The 19,909-nt window shown below is 45.0% G+C and overlaps 1 protein-coding gene across 1 annotated transcript in view; it reads right to left on the bottom strand.

Annotated features, from left to right (window-relative positions):
- Positions 1-14,768, bottom strand: part of LOC126474811 (uncharacterized) — a 105,501-nt gene extending 90,733 nt beyond the window's left edge. The window contains exon 1 of the mRNA XM_050102284.1: positions 14,652-14,768. Coding sequence (XP_049958241.1) covers positions 14,652-14,768 — 117 coding nt within the window. The remainder of the gene's footprint in view (positions 1-14,651) is intronic.
- Between the last annotated feature and the right edge of the window lie 5,141 nt (positions 14,769-19,909).

The raw sequence follows: 19,909 nt of genomic DNA, 5'->3' as shown, positions 1-19,909 counted from the left end.
CAACCTTATGTGAATGCTCTGAAAAGCTAATCAGTTGCATATCACAGAATCTTCTTCCTGTCGGTTATATTTCGCGTCTGTAGCACGTCATCTCGTGGTGTAGCAATTTTAATGGCCAGTAGTGTAATAGCAGTCAGACAGTGGTTGAAAGGTTTGGTGATCAGCTGATTTGACATGTGGTTTAAATGTTCTGTGAAGGGGTTCACTGAGTGAAAAGGTGTTGGGTGTTATCTTACACACTCTTCAACTCTCTCTCTCATACACACACACACACACACACACACACACACACACACACACACACACACTCACTCTCTCTCTCTCTCTCTCTCTCTCTCAATATATATATATTACAGGGTGGTCAGAAAATGTCTGAAATGCTTGTCGTGATGTTGTAGGGCAGATTGTACTGAGACATAAATGTTAAGAAAAAAAATGCCATACGTTGCGCCATTTCCGAGTTATTTAGCATTGAAGTTAGCCAATCAGATTGTTGTGTGCGTAAATTCAAGTTCCAGGTAACGAGACAAAGCACTAGTTGGGCAAGACCGCCCCTGGCAGGCCGCTTGAGTGTGAGCGCGCGACGCCCCGATTGGCTAAATTCTATGCTAAATAACTTGGAAACGGAGCAACGTATCGAATTTTTTTCATAACATTTATGCCTCAGTACAACCTGCCCTGTAACATCCCTACAAGCATTTCACACATTTTCTGACCACCCTGTCTATACACTCCTGGAAATTGAAATAAGAACACCGTGAATTCATTGTCCCAGGAAGGGGAAACTTTATTGACACATTCCTGGGGTCAGATACATCACATGATCGCACTGACAGAACCACAGGCACATAGACACAGGCAACAGAGCATGCACAATGTCGGCACTAGTACAGTGTATATCCACCTTTCGCAGCAATGCAGGCTGCTATTCTCCCATGGAGACGATCGTAGAGATGCTGGATGTAGTCCTGTGGAACGGCTTGCCATGCCATTTCCACCTGGCGCCTCAGTTGGACCAGCGTTCGTGCTGGACGTGCAGACCGCGTGAGACGACGCTTCATCCAGTCCCAAACATGCTCAATGGGGGACAGATCCGGAGATCTTGCTGGCCAGGGTAGTTGACTTACACCTTCTAGCGCACGTTGGGTGGCACGGGATACATGCGGACGTGCATTGTCCTGTTGGAACAGCAAGTTCCCTTGCCGGTCTAGGAATGGTAGAACGATGGGTTCGATGACGGTTTGGATGTACCGTGCACTATTCAGTGTCCCCTCGACGATCACCAGTGGTGTACGGCCAGTGTAGGAGATCGCTCCCCACACCATGATGCCGGGTGTTGGCCCTGTGTGCCTCGGTCGTATGCAGTCCTGATTGTGGCGCTCACCTGCACGGCGCCAAACACGCATACGACCATCATTGGCACCAAGGCAGAAGCGACTCTCATCGCTGAAGACGACACGTCTCCATTCGTCCCTCCATTCACGCCTGTCGCGACACCACTGGAGGCGGGCTGCACGATGTTGGGGCGTGAGCGGAAGACGGCCTAACGGTGTGCGGGACCGTAGCCCAGCTTCATGGAGACGGTTGCGAATGATCCTCGCCGATACCCCAGGAGCAACAGTGTCCCTAATTTGCTGGGAAGTGGCGGTGCGGTCCCCTACGGCACTGCGTAGGATCCTACGGTCTTGGCGTGCATCCGTGCGTCGCTGCGGTCCGGTCTCAGGTCGACGGGCACGTGCACCTTCCGCCGACCACTGGCGACAACATCGATGTACTGTGGAGACCTCACGCCCCACGTGTTGAGCAATTCGGCGGTACGTCCACCCGGCCTCCCGCATGCCCACTACACGCCCTCGCTCAAAGTCCGTCAACTGCACATACGGTTCACGTCCACGCTGTCGCGGCATGCTACCAGTGTTAAAGACTGCGATGGAGCTCCGTATGCCACGGCAAACTGGCTGACACTGACGGCGGCGGTGCACAAATGCTGCGCAGCTAGCGCCATTCGACGGCCAACACCGCGGTTCCTGGTGTGTCCGCTGTGCCGTGCGTGTGATCATTGCTTGTACAGCCCTCTCGCAGTGTCCGGAGCAAGTATGGTGGGTCTGACACACCGGTGTCAATGTGTTCTTTTTTCCATTTCCAGGAGTGTATATACACAGTGTGTGCTGGAGTAAGCTGGCGCCAGCACACCAGGTGACAAAGAGGTTGTGAGAAGATCCACACAGCCCAAAGACAGACTCCCAGGCAACACGCCGCCAATGCCCTCTTGGCCGCCAGTATTTAGGATCGTCGCCACGGACCGGACGGCTGGGCTGTTGCACCGAGTGAGTTCCAGTCTGTAATCAGTTGCAGCCCAGTGGGGGTCGCAGTAGCTGTTAGCTCTGCCACAAGCTCAGAATCAGGCAACACATAGCGACCATCGGCGAGTACATAGCGGGCTCTGTACTTCACCAGCAGTGAGGCTAACGTGCACTATTACAGAGAGCTTGTTCCACAACGGCTATCTTAAGTTAAGTAGATTTCTTATTCGTAGGAATAAAGAACCCAGCTAATATACGCGTGCAGTTTGCATTATAGAAAGAGGATACCGGCCACCAAACTATATCCTCTCCTTGCTACAAGCCTACAGACAAAACCAGACGACATAAAAGAGAGAGAGATCTAAACATTATGAATAGACGTTAGTTTTCAACACATACTTCGTTAGGTTGGCAACATGTAGGTAAACAAACCAAACAGGAGGAAACACATAGTGAACGCACAATATTTACGTCTTTAAAAGCACAGTTTTCGAGCAAATATCAATAACTAGTGCCAAAGGGTAATTCTGCACCACAAAAATAAGGGTAAAATTGATGAACAGTGCGAAGGAAGAAGTTCGGAATATAAAAACGTGCTTATATTTCGGAAATGAGGTGGTAGAGCCCCCTGCAGACCAGATGAGGGGAAACGGAGATGCCAACAAACTCTAAGTAATTACTCATTTAATAAACAGCGCGTCGTGAACTGTTAGATAATCTAAAAGCAATACATGTCAAAACAAAACTGTGTCGTTCTAGATCTCACTGAAGACGCCTTACAGTAAAAATAGGCGAAACACGACTGGGAGGAAATAAATTACAGTGCAGCAAGAAAAGGCTGTTTTCATTTACAAAACAAATATCTCTCTGCCTGCCACGGAGGATGGCCACGCAAAGAAATTTCTTTAAAAAAATATTTATTTGGTCATTAAAGAACATTAGTTCGGACCATCCACATGTCTACCCACTTCGTTTACTGCTATTTAGGACGGATGTTTTACTTGGTAAATATTCGTTGCTTGGAGAATGTGCTTAGTCCAAAACCGTTAACCGACTAAATAAACATCCATTTTTGATTGTAACCAACATGGTTGGGACTGACGGCGATCTCACTTGTGATAATTACTTATGAACAAATAGTCACGATCGTAAAATCATTTATTTGAAATGACCCGTTTCGACACATTCAGTAGGCTATCTTCAGATTGGAAATGAGACACTTAAAGTAGTAAAGGAGTTTTGCTATTTGAGGAGCAAATTAACTGATGATGGTCGAAGTAGAGAGGATATAAAATGTAGACTGGCAATGACAAAGAAAGCGTTTCTGAAGAAGAGAAATTTGTTAACATCGAGTATAGATTTAAGTGTCAGGAAGTCGTTTCTGAAAGTATTTGTATGGAGTGTAGCCATGTATGGAAGTGAACCATTGACGATAAATAGTTTGGACAAGAAGAGAATAGAAGCTTTTGAAATGTGATGCTACAGAAGAATGCTGAAGATTAGATGGGTAGATCACATAACTAATGAGGAGGTATTGAAAAGAATTGGGGAGAAGAGGAGTTTGTGGCACAACTTGACTAGAAGAAGGGATCGGTTCAAATGATTCAAATGGCTCTGAGCACTATGGGACTCAACTGCTGAGGTCATTAGTCCCCTAGAACTTAGAACTAGTTAAACCTAACTAACCTAAGGACATCACAAACATCCATGCCCGAGGCAGGATTCGAACCTGCGACCGTAGCGGTCTTGCGGTTCCAGACTGCAGCGCCTTTAACCGCACGGCCACTTCGGCCGGCAGGGATCGGTTGGTAGGACATGTTCTGAGGCATCAAGGGATCACCAATTTAGTATTGGAGGGCAGCGTGGAGGGTAAAAATCGTAGAGGGAGACCAAGAGATGAATACACTAAACAGATTCAGAAGGACGTAGATTGCAGTAGATACTGGGAGATGAAGAAGCTTGCACAGGATAGAGTAGCATGGAGAGCTGTATCAAACCAGTCTCTGGACTGAAGACAACAACAGCAACAACATCGTCAGATTCATTGGACTATTTGTTCGAGCTGTCTTGACAACATGCAGCGGCTCAGCAAGTCGCCAGCTCCAGTAAATGAAGCAATGAATATGAAGATGGCCTACTGAATGTGTCGAAACAGGTCATTTCAAATAAATGATATTTTGCGATCGTGACTGTTTGTTCATAAGTAATTAGCATCCATTTCAGTTGCAACTCTGGTTGTTCCCTATTTTTTTTTTCACAATCTAAAGTGAATTGATGTCCCATATAACCGACCACACTGGAGTTACACAAAACTTAATTACCTACATAGACAGTTCCTCCATCCCACGAACCAAGAACGTGACGAATTTTGCCTGCTATCGACACTGATTCTGGCAAGATGTCGGTTCCGAGAATTCCATACCTTCCGACAATGCTTTAGATATCAATATATATTATAAGCGGTGGCTCAGTTTTATTTTTACAGGTTACTATCCCTTGCTGTAGGAGTTGTAATTTTGATATTTTTTCAAAACCAGCAAGGTAAAACTTTTTTTTTCACAATCACTACTTCCACCACATCAAGTGAATATAGTGCTCACATACTCACACTGAGCCGCGAACACTTCCCAGTTTATCAATGGGGGATAATTGAAAATTATTATTACTATTATCGGTACCATGCGTGCAATGGTCGTGCCAGGCGCGCGATATTGAATCTTTATCTTATCATTAAAGACGCGAGGCCTGTACGACCTTATAGCAACCGTTATACACTCCTGGAAATGGAAAAAAGAACACATTGACACCGGTGTGTCAGACCAACCATACTTGCTCCGGACACTGCGAGAGGGCTGTACAAGCAATGATCACACGCACGGCACAGCGGACACACCAGGAACCGCGGTGTTGGCCGTCGAATGGCGCTAGCTGCGCAGCATTTGTGCACCGCCGCCGTCAGTGTCAGCCAGTTTGCCGTGGCATACGGAGCTCCATCGCAGTCTTTAACACTGGTAGCATGCCGCGACAGCGTGGACGTGAACCGTATGTGCAGTTGACGGACTTTGAGCGAGGGCGTATAGTGGGCATGCGGGAGGCCGGGTGGACGTACCGCCGAATTGCTCAACACGTGGGGCGTGAGGTCTCCACAGTACATCGATGTTGTCGCCAGTGGTCGGCGGAAGGTGCACGTGCCCGTCGACCTGGGACCGGACCGCAGCGACGCACGGATGCACGCCAAGACCGTAGGATCCTACGCAGTGCCGTAGGGGACCGCACCGCCACTTCCCAGCAAATTAGGGACACTGTTGCTCCTGGGGTATCGGCGAGGACCATTCGCAACCGTCTCCATGAAGCTGGGCTACGGTCCCGCACACCGTTAGGCCGTCTTCCGCTCACGCCCCAACATCGTGCAGCCCGCCTCCAGTGGTGTCGCGACAGGCGTGAATGGAGGGACGAATGGAGACGTGTCGTCTTCAGCGATGAGAGTCGCTTCTGCCTTGGTGCCAATGATGGTCGTATGCGTGTTTGGCGCCGTGCAGGTGAGCGCCACAATCAGGACTGCATACGACCGAGGCACACAGGGCCAACACCCGGCATCATGGTGTGGGGAGCGATCTCCTACACTGGCCGTACACCACTGGTGATCGTCGAGGGGACACTGAATAGTGCACGGTACATCCAAACCGTCATCGAACCCATCGTTCTACCATTCCTAGACCGGCAAGGGAACTTGCTGTTCCAACAGGACAATGCACGTCCGCATGTATCCCGTGCCACCCAACGTGCTCTAGAAGGTGTAAGTCAACTACCCTGGCCAGCAAGATCTCCGGATCTGTCCCCCATTGAGCATGTTTGGGACTGGATGAAGCGTCGTCTCACGCGGTCTGCACGTCCAGCACGAACGCTGGTCCAGCTGAGGCGCCAGGTGGAAATGGCATGGCAAGCCGTTCCACAGGACTACATCCAGCATCTCTACGATCGTCTCCATGGGAGAATAGCAGCCTGCATTGCTGCGAAAGGTGGATATACACTGTACTAGTGCCGACATTGTGCATGCTCTGTTGCCTGTGTCTATGTGCCTGTGGTTCTGTCAGTGTGATCATGTGATGTATCTGACCCCAGGAATGTGTCAATAAAGTTTCCCCTTCCTGGGACAATGAATTCACGGTGTTCTTATTTCAATTTCCAGGAGTGTAGTTCTGCATTATTCTATTGTGACACTAAGGGTGATTTCACGCAATGAAAGGGAGAATGTAAAGATTAAACGACTCATTCATTTCACAGTTGAATATTGAACAATTATACAATCAAATGGGGGTGGGTGAAGAAAGAATCGAGTTTAGCAGCCTGCCCCAACGCACGTTCATATTAAGCCACGATAGCAGGAGAAAGGGAATTTTAGGAACGATCGCCGTATTATCAAATGGATTCCAGTTCACTAAAGGAAGGGGTTGCAGGCATGCAGTGACCACCACCATGAATCAGCCAAAGACTAAGAAAGATGCTATTGGGGGTAAATCGCTAGGTAGCTTCCTGTACTAAAGGAATGAAACCAGCAAGACGTGAAACTATTCATACAGGCGATACTAGATAACTTTGGCCCGCGGACTGACTACAGTAACGAAACATGAAGGGCCGCCAGACACTCACCACGTGGCGTAGGACAAAGGGCACAAGTTTTCAAGCCAGGAGGACCTAAATTCTGAGTCAAATTTTGCACCGGAGAACTGAAAGAGCTACTGCCAGACGAAGCGGAAGTGACGGAATTCCTCGAGTGGCCAGAGGCGTTTTTGGATGAGAGAGAGCTGGAGAAAGCGTAGTGGAATATTCGTGGCATATGTATATGAGACTGCACGCAGTGAGAGACAGAGAGAGTGAGGGGGGGGGGCAGAGGGGAGGGGGGAGGGGAAAGCATCAGCACGAGCACTGTGTGCGTGTGTAGTAGCTAATATAATGTCAGGACACACGTACTCGTATAAGCAGCATTCTTTTGTTTGTACCGTTGGTCTATGTCTGTATTTTACAGTGTTTGTATAGTTCGGTACAATGTTCCTTCGGACAAGCACGCATGTAGGAACAGACGCTACTGACGATTTGCAAATTGCGAATACGATTGTACACTGGCTAGACGATTTACAAAGTAACATATGAAAATTTGTGGCGGACTGCAATTCGAACCCAGATTTCCCGCCTTGTGCAAGCGGTCGCTTTAAACGTTTGGCCATCCATGCACAGTTCACGGTCAGACCCCAAACTACGTATGTCCTAGTGTTTACATCCTACAGCACTCGCATACAAATCGTATGACATATTTTTCATGCTTTTAAGATTGCCTTGCTTTGGCATGAAATACAGTTGACAATTGTCTGTATTTTACAGTGTCTGTATAATCCGATGTAATGTTCTTTCAGATATGCATCTTTTAGCAAGGAGGACGACATTAACTTACCCGTCCCTATGGGGGAGAGAATGCTGATTGCCTTCTTTAAGTAACAACCTTTCTGCTTTAAATGATTTCGCACTTGCGAATAATGACTACCATCAGATGTAGAATGGAATGACGGCAATGAAAATTTGTGCCGCACTGGGCTCGAACCCGGATTTCCCGCTTATTGCGAGCGGTCGCCTTACCACTTTTTTCTGCGATATAGTTCGTTGTGTTTGGTCTGGCCGGACGTCACAAGACATCCGTTCAAGTTTATCGTTGATTCATTGACTCTGTTTTTGTATTACAGAGAGCACGCAGCCCTCTCACCGAACACCCAGAGCTGCCGTGGCGGCTGACCACTAGATTATCCGTGTATGTCTCAGGACCAGACCCAAACTTCCACATGTCGTCAATCATGCGTGCACGATGTGTACTCCTACATCCATTATGTGTATTCCCGTACAAGTCAGACGTTGTACTTGAAAGTCGCTTGCCCTGTATCGGGAGATAAATACAATATTGCTGTGCTTTTGTTATTCTGATTTCGATTCAAAACCCCAAAGGAACTTTGCACCGTGATTAAAATAACCATAGGTACTGCAATTTCATAAACGTCTACTTGGTGTGGTTCATGTATTTTACAAGGGAGACATAAAGCTGAGTGTCAAAATAAGCACTATAAACCGGATCTGAAGTAACAGCAAACGTTTCCACTAACCAATCATGAATTTAGAAGGATCTTGGCTGCACGTTACGGATGGACTAATCAAACGCAAAACTTATGGTACTTTTGCGAAGAATCATAGTGGGAGCTCATAATGGTTCAAATGGCTCTGAGCACTATGCGACTTAACTTCTGAGGTCATCAGTCCCCTAGAACTTAGAACTAATTAAACCTAACTAACCTAAGGACATCACACACATCCATGGCCGAGGCAGGATTCGAACCTGCGACCGGAGCGGTCGCTCGGCTCCAGACTGTAGCTCCTAGAACCGCACGGCCACTCCGGCCGGCATCGCGGGAGCCATGGACACAAAAAAGCGGACAAATCCGTCACCAAACAGAACACCACGAGAGGATAGACAAGGACGCCTCTTTAACTCCAGTACGCTCACAAATGAATACACACCACTGCATGAGCTGACTGCTATCGCTGCTTGAGTGTAACTGCAATTCAGCTGTGGAGGCGGACATCTCATATCCTTTAAGATACCGTAAATTTGGTCAAATGTCCTAAAACTTCCTATAAAAAGCCAATAATACATGAAGAAACTAAACTTAACTCTGCCCCAACAGGCCATGAAGGCCCAACGGTAGTGACCGACCGCCGTGTCATCCTCAGTCCACAGGTGTCACTGGATGCGGATATAGAGGGGCGCGCAGTCAGCACATCGCTCTCCCGGCCGTGTGTCTGTTTACGAGACTGGAGCCGCTACTTCCCGATCAAGTAGCTCCTCAGTCTACCTGACAACTTAGCTCGACAGACCGGATGGTCACCCATCCAAGTGATAGCCCAGTCCGACAGCGCTTAACTTCGGTGATCTGACGTGAAGCGTTGTTACCACTGCGGTAAGATCGTTGGCAATACATGAAGAGAGCTAAAATAATTACATAGGAATAGGTGACTGAGTGATCCTGTCCAGAAAACATGGGTGATCCAGCCAGTAAAAACTTCTCCCTGAAAATTTAAGGAGCGAGTCAGACAACTCACAGGCATCTGAAAATAATGCCACGTTCGTCTCATTGTCTGCTAAAATACAGGACAAATCTGCAAGTAAATTCGCTGCTGCCTTCTCGTCTGCATGTAAAAAACAGTCAAATAAAATGTGACCTACTCTAATCTGTATGCGATAAGCACCATACATCGGAGGGTGCTCTCACTAGATCAAGAAGCCATGCACCATACACGTATGTTATGCGATGACAAGACTAGAACGGCCCCGTCTGTATGGCTGGAAGTAGGTACGCCACGGCTGCATTCTTCACTTTACTATGCAAAGCTAGGTAGCCGATACAGTCTCTACATTGCCTTCTGTCTACAGAGTTTTCTGATGTCTTTTTATCTCAGCATTAAGTAGTCTTCAGGACCACACTGACGATGAAACAATGTGTCAAATTTCGCGTTGCTCAAGTTACTTGGTGTGTCTGTCAAACAGAACGGTGTTTGAGTGAAATATTGTCAGCCTGTTGATTTGACAAACAAATCTGACGATTTACGATTGTGTTTGTCGTACAAAAGCCTGTTGCTTGCCAGACTTTGGAGATGTCGGACCGTACGCATGTTCATTCTTCACCGCGGCTTTTGAGCGAAAAAGGATTTGTGTTGCAGTCCGTCTCATTGCATAGTGAGCTACCACAGTTGGGGAAACTAATATCAAAGTAATATGTGGACAAGAATAAAAGATCACAAGCCATTACGATAATGACAGAGCTTCTGTCGCTTTGCCATCCCAGTATAACAGAGGAATATGTACAAAGAAAACGAATTTGCATTGTTCGAGTTGAAATGCAAAACACAGATTTTAAATATTCGAAATCTGTTCCAGATGCCACAAATCTCAAAGTCATAGGTAATCGTTGACATACTAAAATACTGCGTGTTCTTTTTAATACGAGGGTGAACTAATTATAACAAATTATTAAAATATAGACCGTCCATTCTGATACCGTTGCTGTTATATTCTGCGCGTAATATTTGCTTTAGCAGATTTTCGTGATTAACTCCTAATTTTAAAACATTCCCTGGATCACCGATTTGTTTTCTTTTTTTTTCATGCACAGTGATAAAGTCAAAATACTTGGCAACTCGGTAACTACACAACACGAGAGCTGGTTCCAAAATGTGTCAGTTTATATAGTACTGTATGTGATCCCTAAGAATGTTTTGTACCTCTTCTTCTGCCCTTTTGTCACCCTTTTGTGATTATACTGCAAATGGAATGGCGGGGCCGGCCGTTGTGGACGAGCGGTTGTAGGCGCCTCAGTCCGGAGCCGCGCTGCTGCTTCGGTCGCAGGTTCGAATCCTGCCTCGGGCATGGATGTGTGTGATGTACTTAGGTTAGTTAGTTTTAAGTAGTTCTAAGTTTTGGGCACTGATGACCTCAGCAATTAAGTCCCATAGTGCTCAGAGCCATTTGAACCATTTTTGGAATAGCGGACAACATAAATCTTGGAATATTTAGATGTTTACCTTAAGAAGTAGTACATTTTGTGTAGCTCCTTACAAGTACTGTGTCTCCATCATTGCCTAATAATTCACATACGTGCAAACCTACACTCTCATCATTTTCTTTTCATAAAGTCACAATATTGTACAAACATATTGCACAGTACTACTTCCCAAAAAGTGTGGATGCAGTCAGAGGTGTTCTCTTTCAGTGGATTATATTTGTATTTTCATAATACTGTCACTTACAACTGTTACGAATAAAAAAAATTCCGATTTACACTAATAACAATGCTTCATATTGTATTTTTATACCACTTTCTTGTGCATATTGAAAGAAGGCGTAAGAGTCTGAACATCTTTATAGATTTACCGTAGCTATTGTATAGAAGATAAACGTTTAAAAAAATTGATCCAGATACTATCTAGCTTTTTAAGGTTCCCGCTATGGTTTAGATACGAACTACTTATGAATGTAAGTCCGCGTATGCCTTGAATGAAGAAAGACGCTCCGTAAAGTACAATACATAGACCCATGTATGAAATTAATAATATGATCTGACTATAATAGTTTGTATAAAATTATCTAAACAGTGAACACTATTTTGTAGAGTGAGAGTGGAAGTGAGGGGGAACTTATGTCGCCTGATTGTGGTCCTCATTACCCTCCGTTAAAGGTCTGCAGACTAGAGAGCTAGCATATATGCTAGCATATAGTTAAGGCTAACCGTCCGTTGACCTTCTTCTTCTGTGCGGATGCACACAGATTGCCCGAACTCTTACGGGACTCGGTAAGATTGTCTGCCCCGAGTAATGAGTGTAGTGGGCAGGGGTATTACGAGTGGACATTAACATGGAAATGTGGGTCTCACGAGGAGCGTGCAAGGGATAAGTCCCTGCAGCCGCGCTATCCTCTGTACACCCAGTGGCTCAGATGGATAGAGCGTCTGCCATGTAAAAAGGAGATCCCGGTCGGGGTACACATTTTCAACTCTCCCCGTTGACGTATATCAACGCCTGTCGACAGCATAAGGTCTTGATTTAATTACTCTTTCTCAGAGCTAGCAGGTGATTCCCGACACTATCTGCCGCACTACGCCACAAAAACAACTGCAGAGTGTCTAGCTATACCGACTCACCGTAGTCATGGCAATTCGGTGCGCAGACATGCGCACGCTGTGTTGATTTTCCATAGAGTGCGTTTACACTACATGGAATACAGATAGTAATATCTCTGCACACTGTTCTAACACTGCTACGGGGGAAATTAATTCCTAGAAATCCCGCACTGCAGCTGTAGCGTTCTACCGTGAAAGCACACTTCCCCCACCACGAGTGCCGCTGGCTACTCAATTAGTAGACAAACTATACCTCGCCAGCATTTCCAGTCCAGTTCTCCATGTGAGTAAACAAAATAACTTCACTAAGTTCGTGTTTATATAGTGGAGTTATTCTCTGTTTATTGAGTGCCTATTTGCAATTGTTAAGTGCACTATTATGTAAAAAAAGTTCAAAAGCTGGAGCCGTTTTAACACACTGAAGAGCCTGTCCCACGTGTAACTTGCTGCCAATGTGTATTCTTTGCCTCCATAATCACTGGCTGGACTACTCACAGCATGAGGGTATCCAATGCATCGCCCTAGTCTCAGCTCTCCCAACTACTGTAGAAACCCAGCAGCTTAAATAGGCTCCCTCTGTAATAGAAGTAGGTCACTTACCTGTTATAAAATGTCAACTATTTCAACATAAGTCAGTCTAGCATTATAGCGGATTACCGTTCTGTAATCACACAATGTCAGTTCCATTCTATCAGATATTTTCACAACCACCTTAGATGTACGGTAAATAACTGCAGTCAGTGCAGCACACTCTACACAAGTGACTCCTTTTTGTGGGGCTACATTAATGGCAAGGTGTAAACTGACAGTACTGTGGATCATCGTCTAGGTTTCCTGCCATCACACATAAGAAAACACAGCTTCAGAAGCTGTATTGTCGATTAAGACTGTTCTTGATTGTTAAGGTTTCTGTCGAAACGTGTGTTACGTTATTGTGACTAACGACAGTTGTCCGGTAGGTGTTAAGTGGTGTGTCAACAAGAATGTGGAAATAGCTGAATTCCACTTAACAACTCGTAAATACGGGAAATGACGACTTCTCAAGAACGAAACTGAACAGATTTGAGTGTTCGGAGGTACAGAAAGAGAATCTAGGAAACGTGTCTTTGTCAAAGTGTAGTGCCCCTTACTAAGAACTTCATCTTGCCCGGCACCAAAGTCATTACAGACGAATGGAAATCGTACAGTACTTTGAAGAAAGAAGGATTTCAGCACGAGTTTTTAAACCATCCTGTGGAATTCGTGTATTCTTAGGATGCGTCTGTACCCACGCAGCACATCGACCGACTATGGAAATCTGTGAAATCCTCTATTAAAAGAGATGGACGACCAGGAGACCGAGATGAACTATATATTTTCCAATACACTACCTCCACAATTTTCGTTTACGTAGTATAAAACTTCCCTATGATACTTTGCAAATTTTTTTGAAGAGTCACTGCTAGAGTGTACCCCGACCACGGAAAAAAGGCACTTCTGTCGGGCGCCGGCAGCAAGTGCGTCAGGAGAAACTGTCCAAGATGAAGACATCGATGACGTGTAAGGTAAGTGAAATTATATTTAATGTCACCATCAGACGATATTCGTGTATGGTAGCTGTTGTTGCCAACGCTGTACATAAAATCCATATTGCTCATCTTTTGTCGTTATAATTGCCATCGTTGTAAACAAAATCGATATCTGGCCGCGTGACAGTCGCGCGTTCGACGTACATCGCTTGCATGCGTTCTTCGAAATTACTTACTGTACGTCACACACACAACGTCTCAGTGCAAATCAAAGCTACCGCAATTTTTTTACAAAGTGATACCCTAATAAACACCACCTTCTTTATTACTTTATGTGTTTTCCTCGAGATGTCCTACGGTGCGATGATTCGGAACTAGCTCTTAGATTATCCGGAAGAGGCGCTACACGATCCTTGGTTATCGTTGGCAACTTTCCGGCACTTATGCAGTTTAGCAGGTACGGAAAAAATTTATCAATTTTTTTCAAAATTTGATCGATTATAGTCAAATTTGATACGCTGATTACGAATACGATATTTATTTTCGCCCCAGTCAATTATTTACATCAAAAAAATTGTTTTAAATTTTTTTAAAATTTTTTTATTTTTCAGTATTTTGTCGATATAGTGAATTCTGATGCGCTGATTTCGAATATAACATCCATTTTCATTTTGCCTTGACCGTCGGCGATATCTTCTGCCCGATAAGCGCGGCGCTGCCAATGACGCAACATTGCGTAATACACTAACTAATCAGTATTTTCAAATCATAGGCGGCCGCTGCCGCGGCCGCATTCCGAAAAAAAAAACTCCCAACCTAACCTCAAGTGGGCTACGCTACAGATCACTTTATTTATGAAAATACAAAGTACAATCACCAACAAACTTTACATATTCACCCACAAAGCTCTCCAAGCCAGATACATTTGGAATGAAAAATTTTTTCCGTACCTGCTAAACTGCATAAGTGCCAACTTTCCTACCGTCCGGACCAACACCACGTTTAACCCTTGACTAGTACTGTCTCAAGCAACTCGACAGATCACTATTTTGAACTGTCAGCGTACCTTTCGATGGAAGGTTCTGAGTCAACGGCTCACAAGAGAATAGTGTCTGGTGAATACTCACGTTGCGACGCAGGAGTTCGCTGAGCACGCAGCATCTATCGCGCAGGCGCCGAACGCTAGCCGCAGCTGCAACTTCCGTTGCCATCTCCCGCCACCAACTGTTTACCGTCGTCACCATGGCGGCAAGCCAGGAGTCACGGAGCGTCGTATCGCACCAAGTCTATGGCACCCACACAATTTCGACGTTCTCAGAACACCGTACGAAAAATATAGAACGTAAGGAGTGATTCCAGAGGACTTATTTGTTTTTCATTAATATAGGCATATAAATAATTAATGTTCACGAAATCCATTACAGTTAAGAACATTTTATATGTTCTGGATTGTGGTTGATGGTGTAGATCGTTGATCCTTGAGTAACACTTCTGCCTAGTACACGGTTCGTCTTGCAACTTTCCATACGAGGTGTGATCAAAAAGTAACGAGAATGTTCGGTTTTCTTAAAGAATCTTTATTTATTCATCACAATCAACTTTCACCCTTTCAAAATAATCCCCTTTAGATGTAACACATTTGTGCCACCACTTTTTCCAATCACCGAAGCACTTGTGGAACTTACTTTTCGTTACTGTATTCAGCTCCCTCAGCGATTCTGTTTTTATCTGATGAATGGTGGCCAAACGACGTCCTTTCATGATTCTCTTCAGCCTTGTGAATAAAAAGAAGTCGCAGGGGGCCATGTCCAGAAAATACGATAGCTGTGGCAACATAACGGTTTGGTTTGTTGCCAAAAAATCATAAAGAAATATTGAGACGTGAACGGGAACATTATCGTGGTGCATTTTCCACCAGCTGTTTTGCCACAACTCTGGTCGTTTTCTTCGGACTGTTTCACGCATAACTTCTAGGTAGTATTCCTTACTGGCCGTACGGCCGTAAGGTAGGAACACGTGATGCAATATCTCATGATAATCGAAGGCAACAGTGATAAGAACCTTCGCGTACAATCGAACTTGTCGAAATTTTTTTTTTTTTTTTTTTTCGGTCTTGGCTTTTCAGGCAATATCCATTGAGACAATTGGCCCTTGGTTTCTATGTCACGCCCTTGTACCCATGTTTCGTCACTTGTTATAATCTTCTTGAGACGTCCAGGATCGTTGTCGACTTCATTTAGCATTTCCTGAGCGATGTCTACGCAACGTTGATTTTGGTGGAAATTCAATAATTTCGGAATACACCTTGCCGCTACATGTTTCACGCCCAAAACATCCGAAAAAATTGCTTGGCGTGAATCAAAGGATTTGCCAACTTCACAAGCGGCCCTCTTTAGTGGCGATTCACCGATTTTTCAGAAATATTTTCTTTGCTTCTCCCACACTGCCGTCTGTACTTGAAGTGACACGACAACCAAGTCGGCAGTTGTCTTCAACGTCTTCTCAATCCTCTCTGCAACGTTTATACCACTCGTAAGCTCTTGTCTTAAACATGGTAGATTCGCCAAAAGTCACAGTCAACATTTCGAATGCGGTGCTGAACTTTATTCCATTTTTCAAGCAAAATTTAATGCAAATACTTTGATCCATCTTTTTCAAAAGAAAAAATTCGCCGAACACTCAAAAACACGTATGTCGACTGTCAACAATAAACTAAATTATCACAATAGCTGAAAATGCAAACATGCGTCAGGAACACATGTCCCAACAAGATAAAAACTTTTTTTTTTAAACTCGGATGTTTAACGCAGCTAAATTAAAACTATTCCGTTACTTTTTGATTACACCTCGTCCTTTAAAATGGTTCAAATAGCTCTGAGCACTATGGGACTTAACATCTGAGGTCATCAGTCCCCTAGAACTTAGAACTACTTCAACCTAACTAACCTAAGGACACCACACACATCCATGCCCGAGGCAGGATTCGAATCTGCGACCGTAGCGGTCGCGCGGTCCCAGACTGAAGTTCCTAGAACCGCTCGGCCACACAGGCCGGCCACTCGTTCTTCCTGTCAACATAAAATTGTAGAAATTTGTAGATGACACGCTAAAAAAACTAGTTTTCTATAACTGTCAGGGCTTTCAAGCATTTTTAAATCTAGAATTTATCACTTCATCTGCCTACAAAGCACTAATTACCGAAAACCATCTTTCTATAAATGCAGTAGAGACTGAAATGCAGCAGAAAATTCGATCAAGTTTGTTACGCTCCTTAGACACAGTCGTTTATTGCGAATCGAATAATAATTTCCTACCATTCAGCAGTTTATCCTGATGGTGCCCCACACACCCAGATCTACTATGACATTTAGTGCACTACGCTTTTCAGAGCCATAGACTTTTGACTATCCCACAGATTGAAGAATTTCTACTAATTGTTCACACTGTTCACGGATAAATACAGGCGAAATTTCATTAGGTGTATCAGACAAAAAACATGTGTGAAGAGGAAGACAATTTTAAAAAAAGGACCTTTTTTAAAACTCAAGTATTAAAATAATTGTTAGCACATTAGCTGACGAGAAAAAAAAATGCCTACCCAGTTTTAATAGAGAGACTCAATGACTGCTGGAGCGACGTTATATTTGTACAGGCTGTAACAGAATTAGGTTCTGAAAGTTTTGGAGACTGAAGAATGAAATTCTGAACGTTTTGGTACAAGGAACCCATAGCCGGAGATGTGAAATAAAGTTTCTACAGCACCACACACTTTCTACGCTAAATGAAACATCAGAAAACTATAGTCTGGAAAACGTTTATTGACCGTGGAGTACTATCAAACACTGTACATCGAATCTGTGGCTTCACTACCATAGCATAAATATTCAGTGTCACGACCATCAGCTTCGTTACATAATGTGCAATGACTGTGTCTGATTCACTGCAAGATTCCACGCTCCCCTCTCATAGCATCAAAGGCTTTAAAATTGGGCTCAGTAAGTTCAAACAATGTTTGTTCCCACTGGTGTTGAGTACACAAAGCACTGTATGCAACCCCAGAGGAAAAAGTCGAGAGGACTCCAGTCCCCCACGCAGATCCTCTACAACCTCATTCCTTTCCCCCATCTGCTCCTATTCCTCGAACATATCCGCATACTCTACACCTTGCGCCGCCTTGATTCCCCTCACCCCCTGGTTGCTCCTCTCCTCTCCTGTCCCCGCCCCCTGTCACGCCTTCACTGTTGTGTCCCCCCTACCCTCCATCACCTTTCCCAAGGTGGCTTCCATCAGCTCCCCCTCCCGGATGATGCCCTCATGCCCTCTCTCCCTCCATTTATCCCTCCTATCAACTCTGATCCTCCCCCCTCCTTTCCTCCACCCTTTCCCTGGGCTCCCTCTTCCCCCTCTTCCATCCTGTTTTCTCCCCACCTAACCTCGCCCTACCTCCCTTCTGCCCCCCCCCTCCGAGTCCTTTTGTATTCCCCTCTTCTGCCTTCCCCACTTCCTGCCACGTCTGCCCAGCACCCGCCCCCCTCTTATGCGTCCTCCATCGGCTCCTTCCCCGCCGCCCCCCCCCCCCTTCGCTTTTCCTCCCCTTGCCTTCTTTTTATTTTTCCATCATCTGTCCAGTTTCCCGCCACATGCTCTCGGCTGTGGTATGTCATATTTACCAACTTTTTAGTGCAGTGTTCCAGTGAATGTTCAGTGTTGTTCGTCTTTCCAAAGTGTTGCGAACAGAAACCATGCTGTCGCTGGGTGTGAATGTTATGTCTTTTGCGAACAGAAACCAGACTGTCGCCGTGTTTTTTAATTGTCTGTCTATTCTTTTACCTGTCTGCTTCATGTGTATTTTATTAGCATCATCATCCCTTTGTTCTATGTTTTAAGTTCCACGATTTTTTCGCCATGTTACCATTTAAGTCTCCGATTTTATCGCCTGTTTTATTATTTATTATCTTCATCTTTTTAAAACAAAGTCTGTAGGATGAAGAGCGGCGTACTAAGCTGCTGCCAGCCCGTCCCCCTGGGGGGGGAATCAAAACTCAAAAAAGAAAAAAAAAGTCGAGAGGAATGGGGTCAGGGGATCGCGCAGGCCAAGGGACTCGGCATCCCCTTCCAATTACCCTCTGCCTCAAGTTGTCTGTGAGATATTCCCTGCCCGGACGATCAAAGCGAGCCAGAGCACCATTACTCCGAAACTGTAAACTAGTTCGCAGTTGCAGGGGAATGCCCTCCAGAAGGTTAGGCAAGGCATCGCACGTAAAGTTGAAATACCATGCACCATTCAAGCGATATGGTAACATGTGTGACCCAATAAGGTGATCTCCAAGAATTCCATCGAAAGTACGCAAAGTACATTTAACATGTGTATGCACTGCCCTCGGAACGAGAAAGAAGAAGCATCAAGTCACAAAAAAATGTACACCAAAATCACGTTTTTTTTAAAAAAAGGGGGATAGGTTAACTCGCTGATAAAATTCACATTTGTATCGTTTGTTTTGCTGACGACAAGCTATCAGTGCAGGATACCATACAGATGTCCTGTAATAATAACGTAAAATCAGCATAAACGAACAAAAACTGTCTGTAGGCCTCAGTTTGTTAGATCAGTTACAACCAAAAGTATATTCACCTTTGTAGTTATCCAATAATCAAAACCCACTGATGATAGCACACAGGTGCTGAAGCATCTACATCTATACTACGCAAGCCACCTGACGGTGTGTGGCAGAGGGTACCTTGAGTACCTCTATCGGTTCTCCCTTCTATTCCAGTCTCCTATTGTTCGTGGAAAGAAAGATTGTCGTTATACCTCTGTGTGGGCTCTAATCTCTCTGATTTTATCCTCATGGTCTCTTCGCGAGATATACGTAGGAAGGAGCAATATACTGCTTGACTCCTAGGTGAAGGTATGTTCTCTAAACTTCATCAAAAGTCCGTACCGAGCTACTGAGCGTCTCTCCTGCTGAGTCTTCCACTGGAGTTCATCTATCATCTCCGTAACGCTTTCGCGATTACTAAATGATCCTGTAAGGGAGCGCGCTGCTCTCCGTTGGATCTTTCTATCTCTTCCAGCAACTCTATCTGGTACGGATCCCACACTGGTGAGCAGTATTCAAGCAGTGGGCGAACAAGTGTACTGTAACCTACTTCTTTTGTTTTCGGACTGCAGTTCCTTAGGATTCTTCCAATGAATCTCACTCTGGCATCTGCTTTACCGACGATTAATTTTATATGGTCATTCCATTTTAAATCACTCCTAATGCCTTCTCCCAGATAATTTATGGAATTAACTGCTCCCAGTTGCTGACCTGCTATATTGTAGCTAAATGATAAAGGATCTTTCTTTCTATGTATTCGCAGTACATTACACTTGTCTACATTG

The sequence above is a fragment of the Schistocerca serialis genome, chromosome 4 (genome assembly GCF_023864345.2).
Source record: "Schistocerca serialis cubense isolate TAMUIC-IGC-003099 chromosome 4, iqSchSeri2.2, whole genome shotgun sequence".
Classification (NCBI taxonomy): Eukaryota; Metazoa; Arthropoda; class Insecta; order Orthoptera; family Acrididae; genus Schistocerca; species Schistocerca serialis.
Note: the sequence above shows the minus strand (reverse complement) of the source record. Positions and strands in the feature narration are given on the sequence as shown.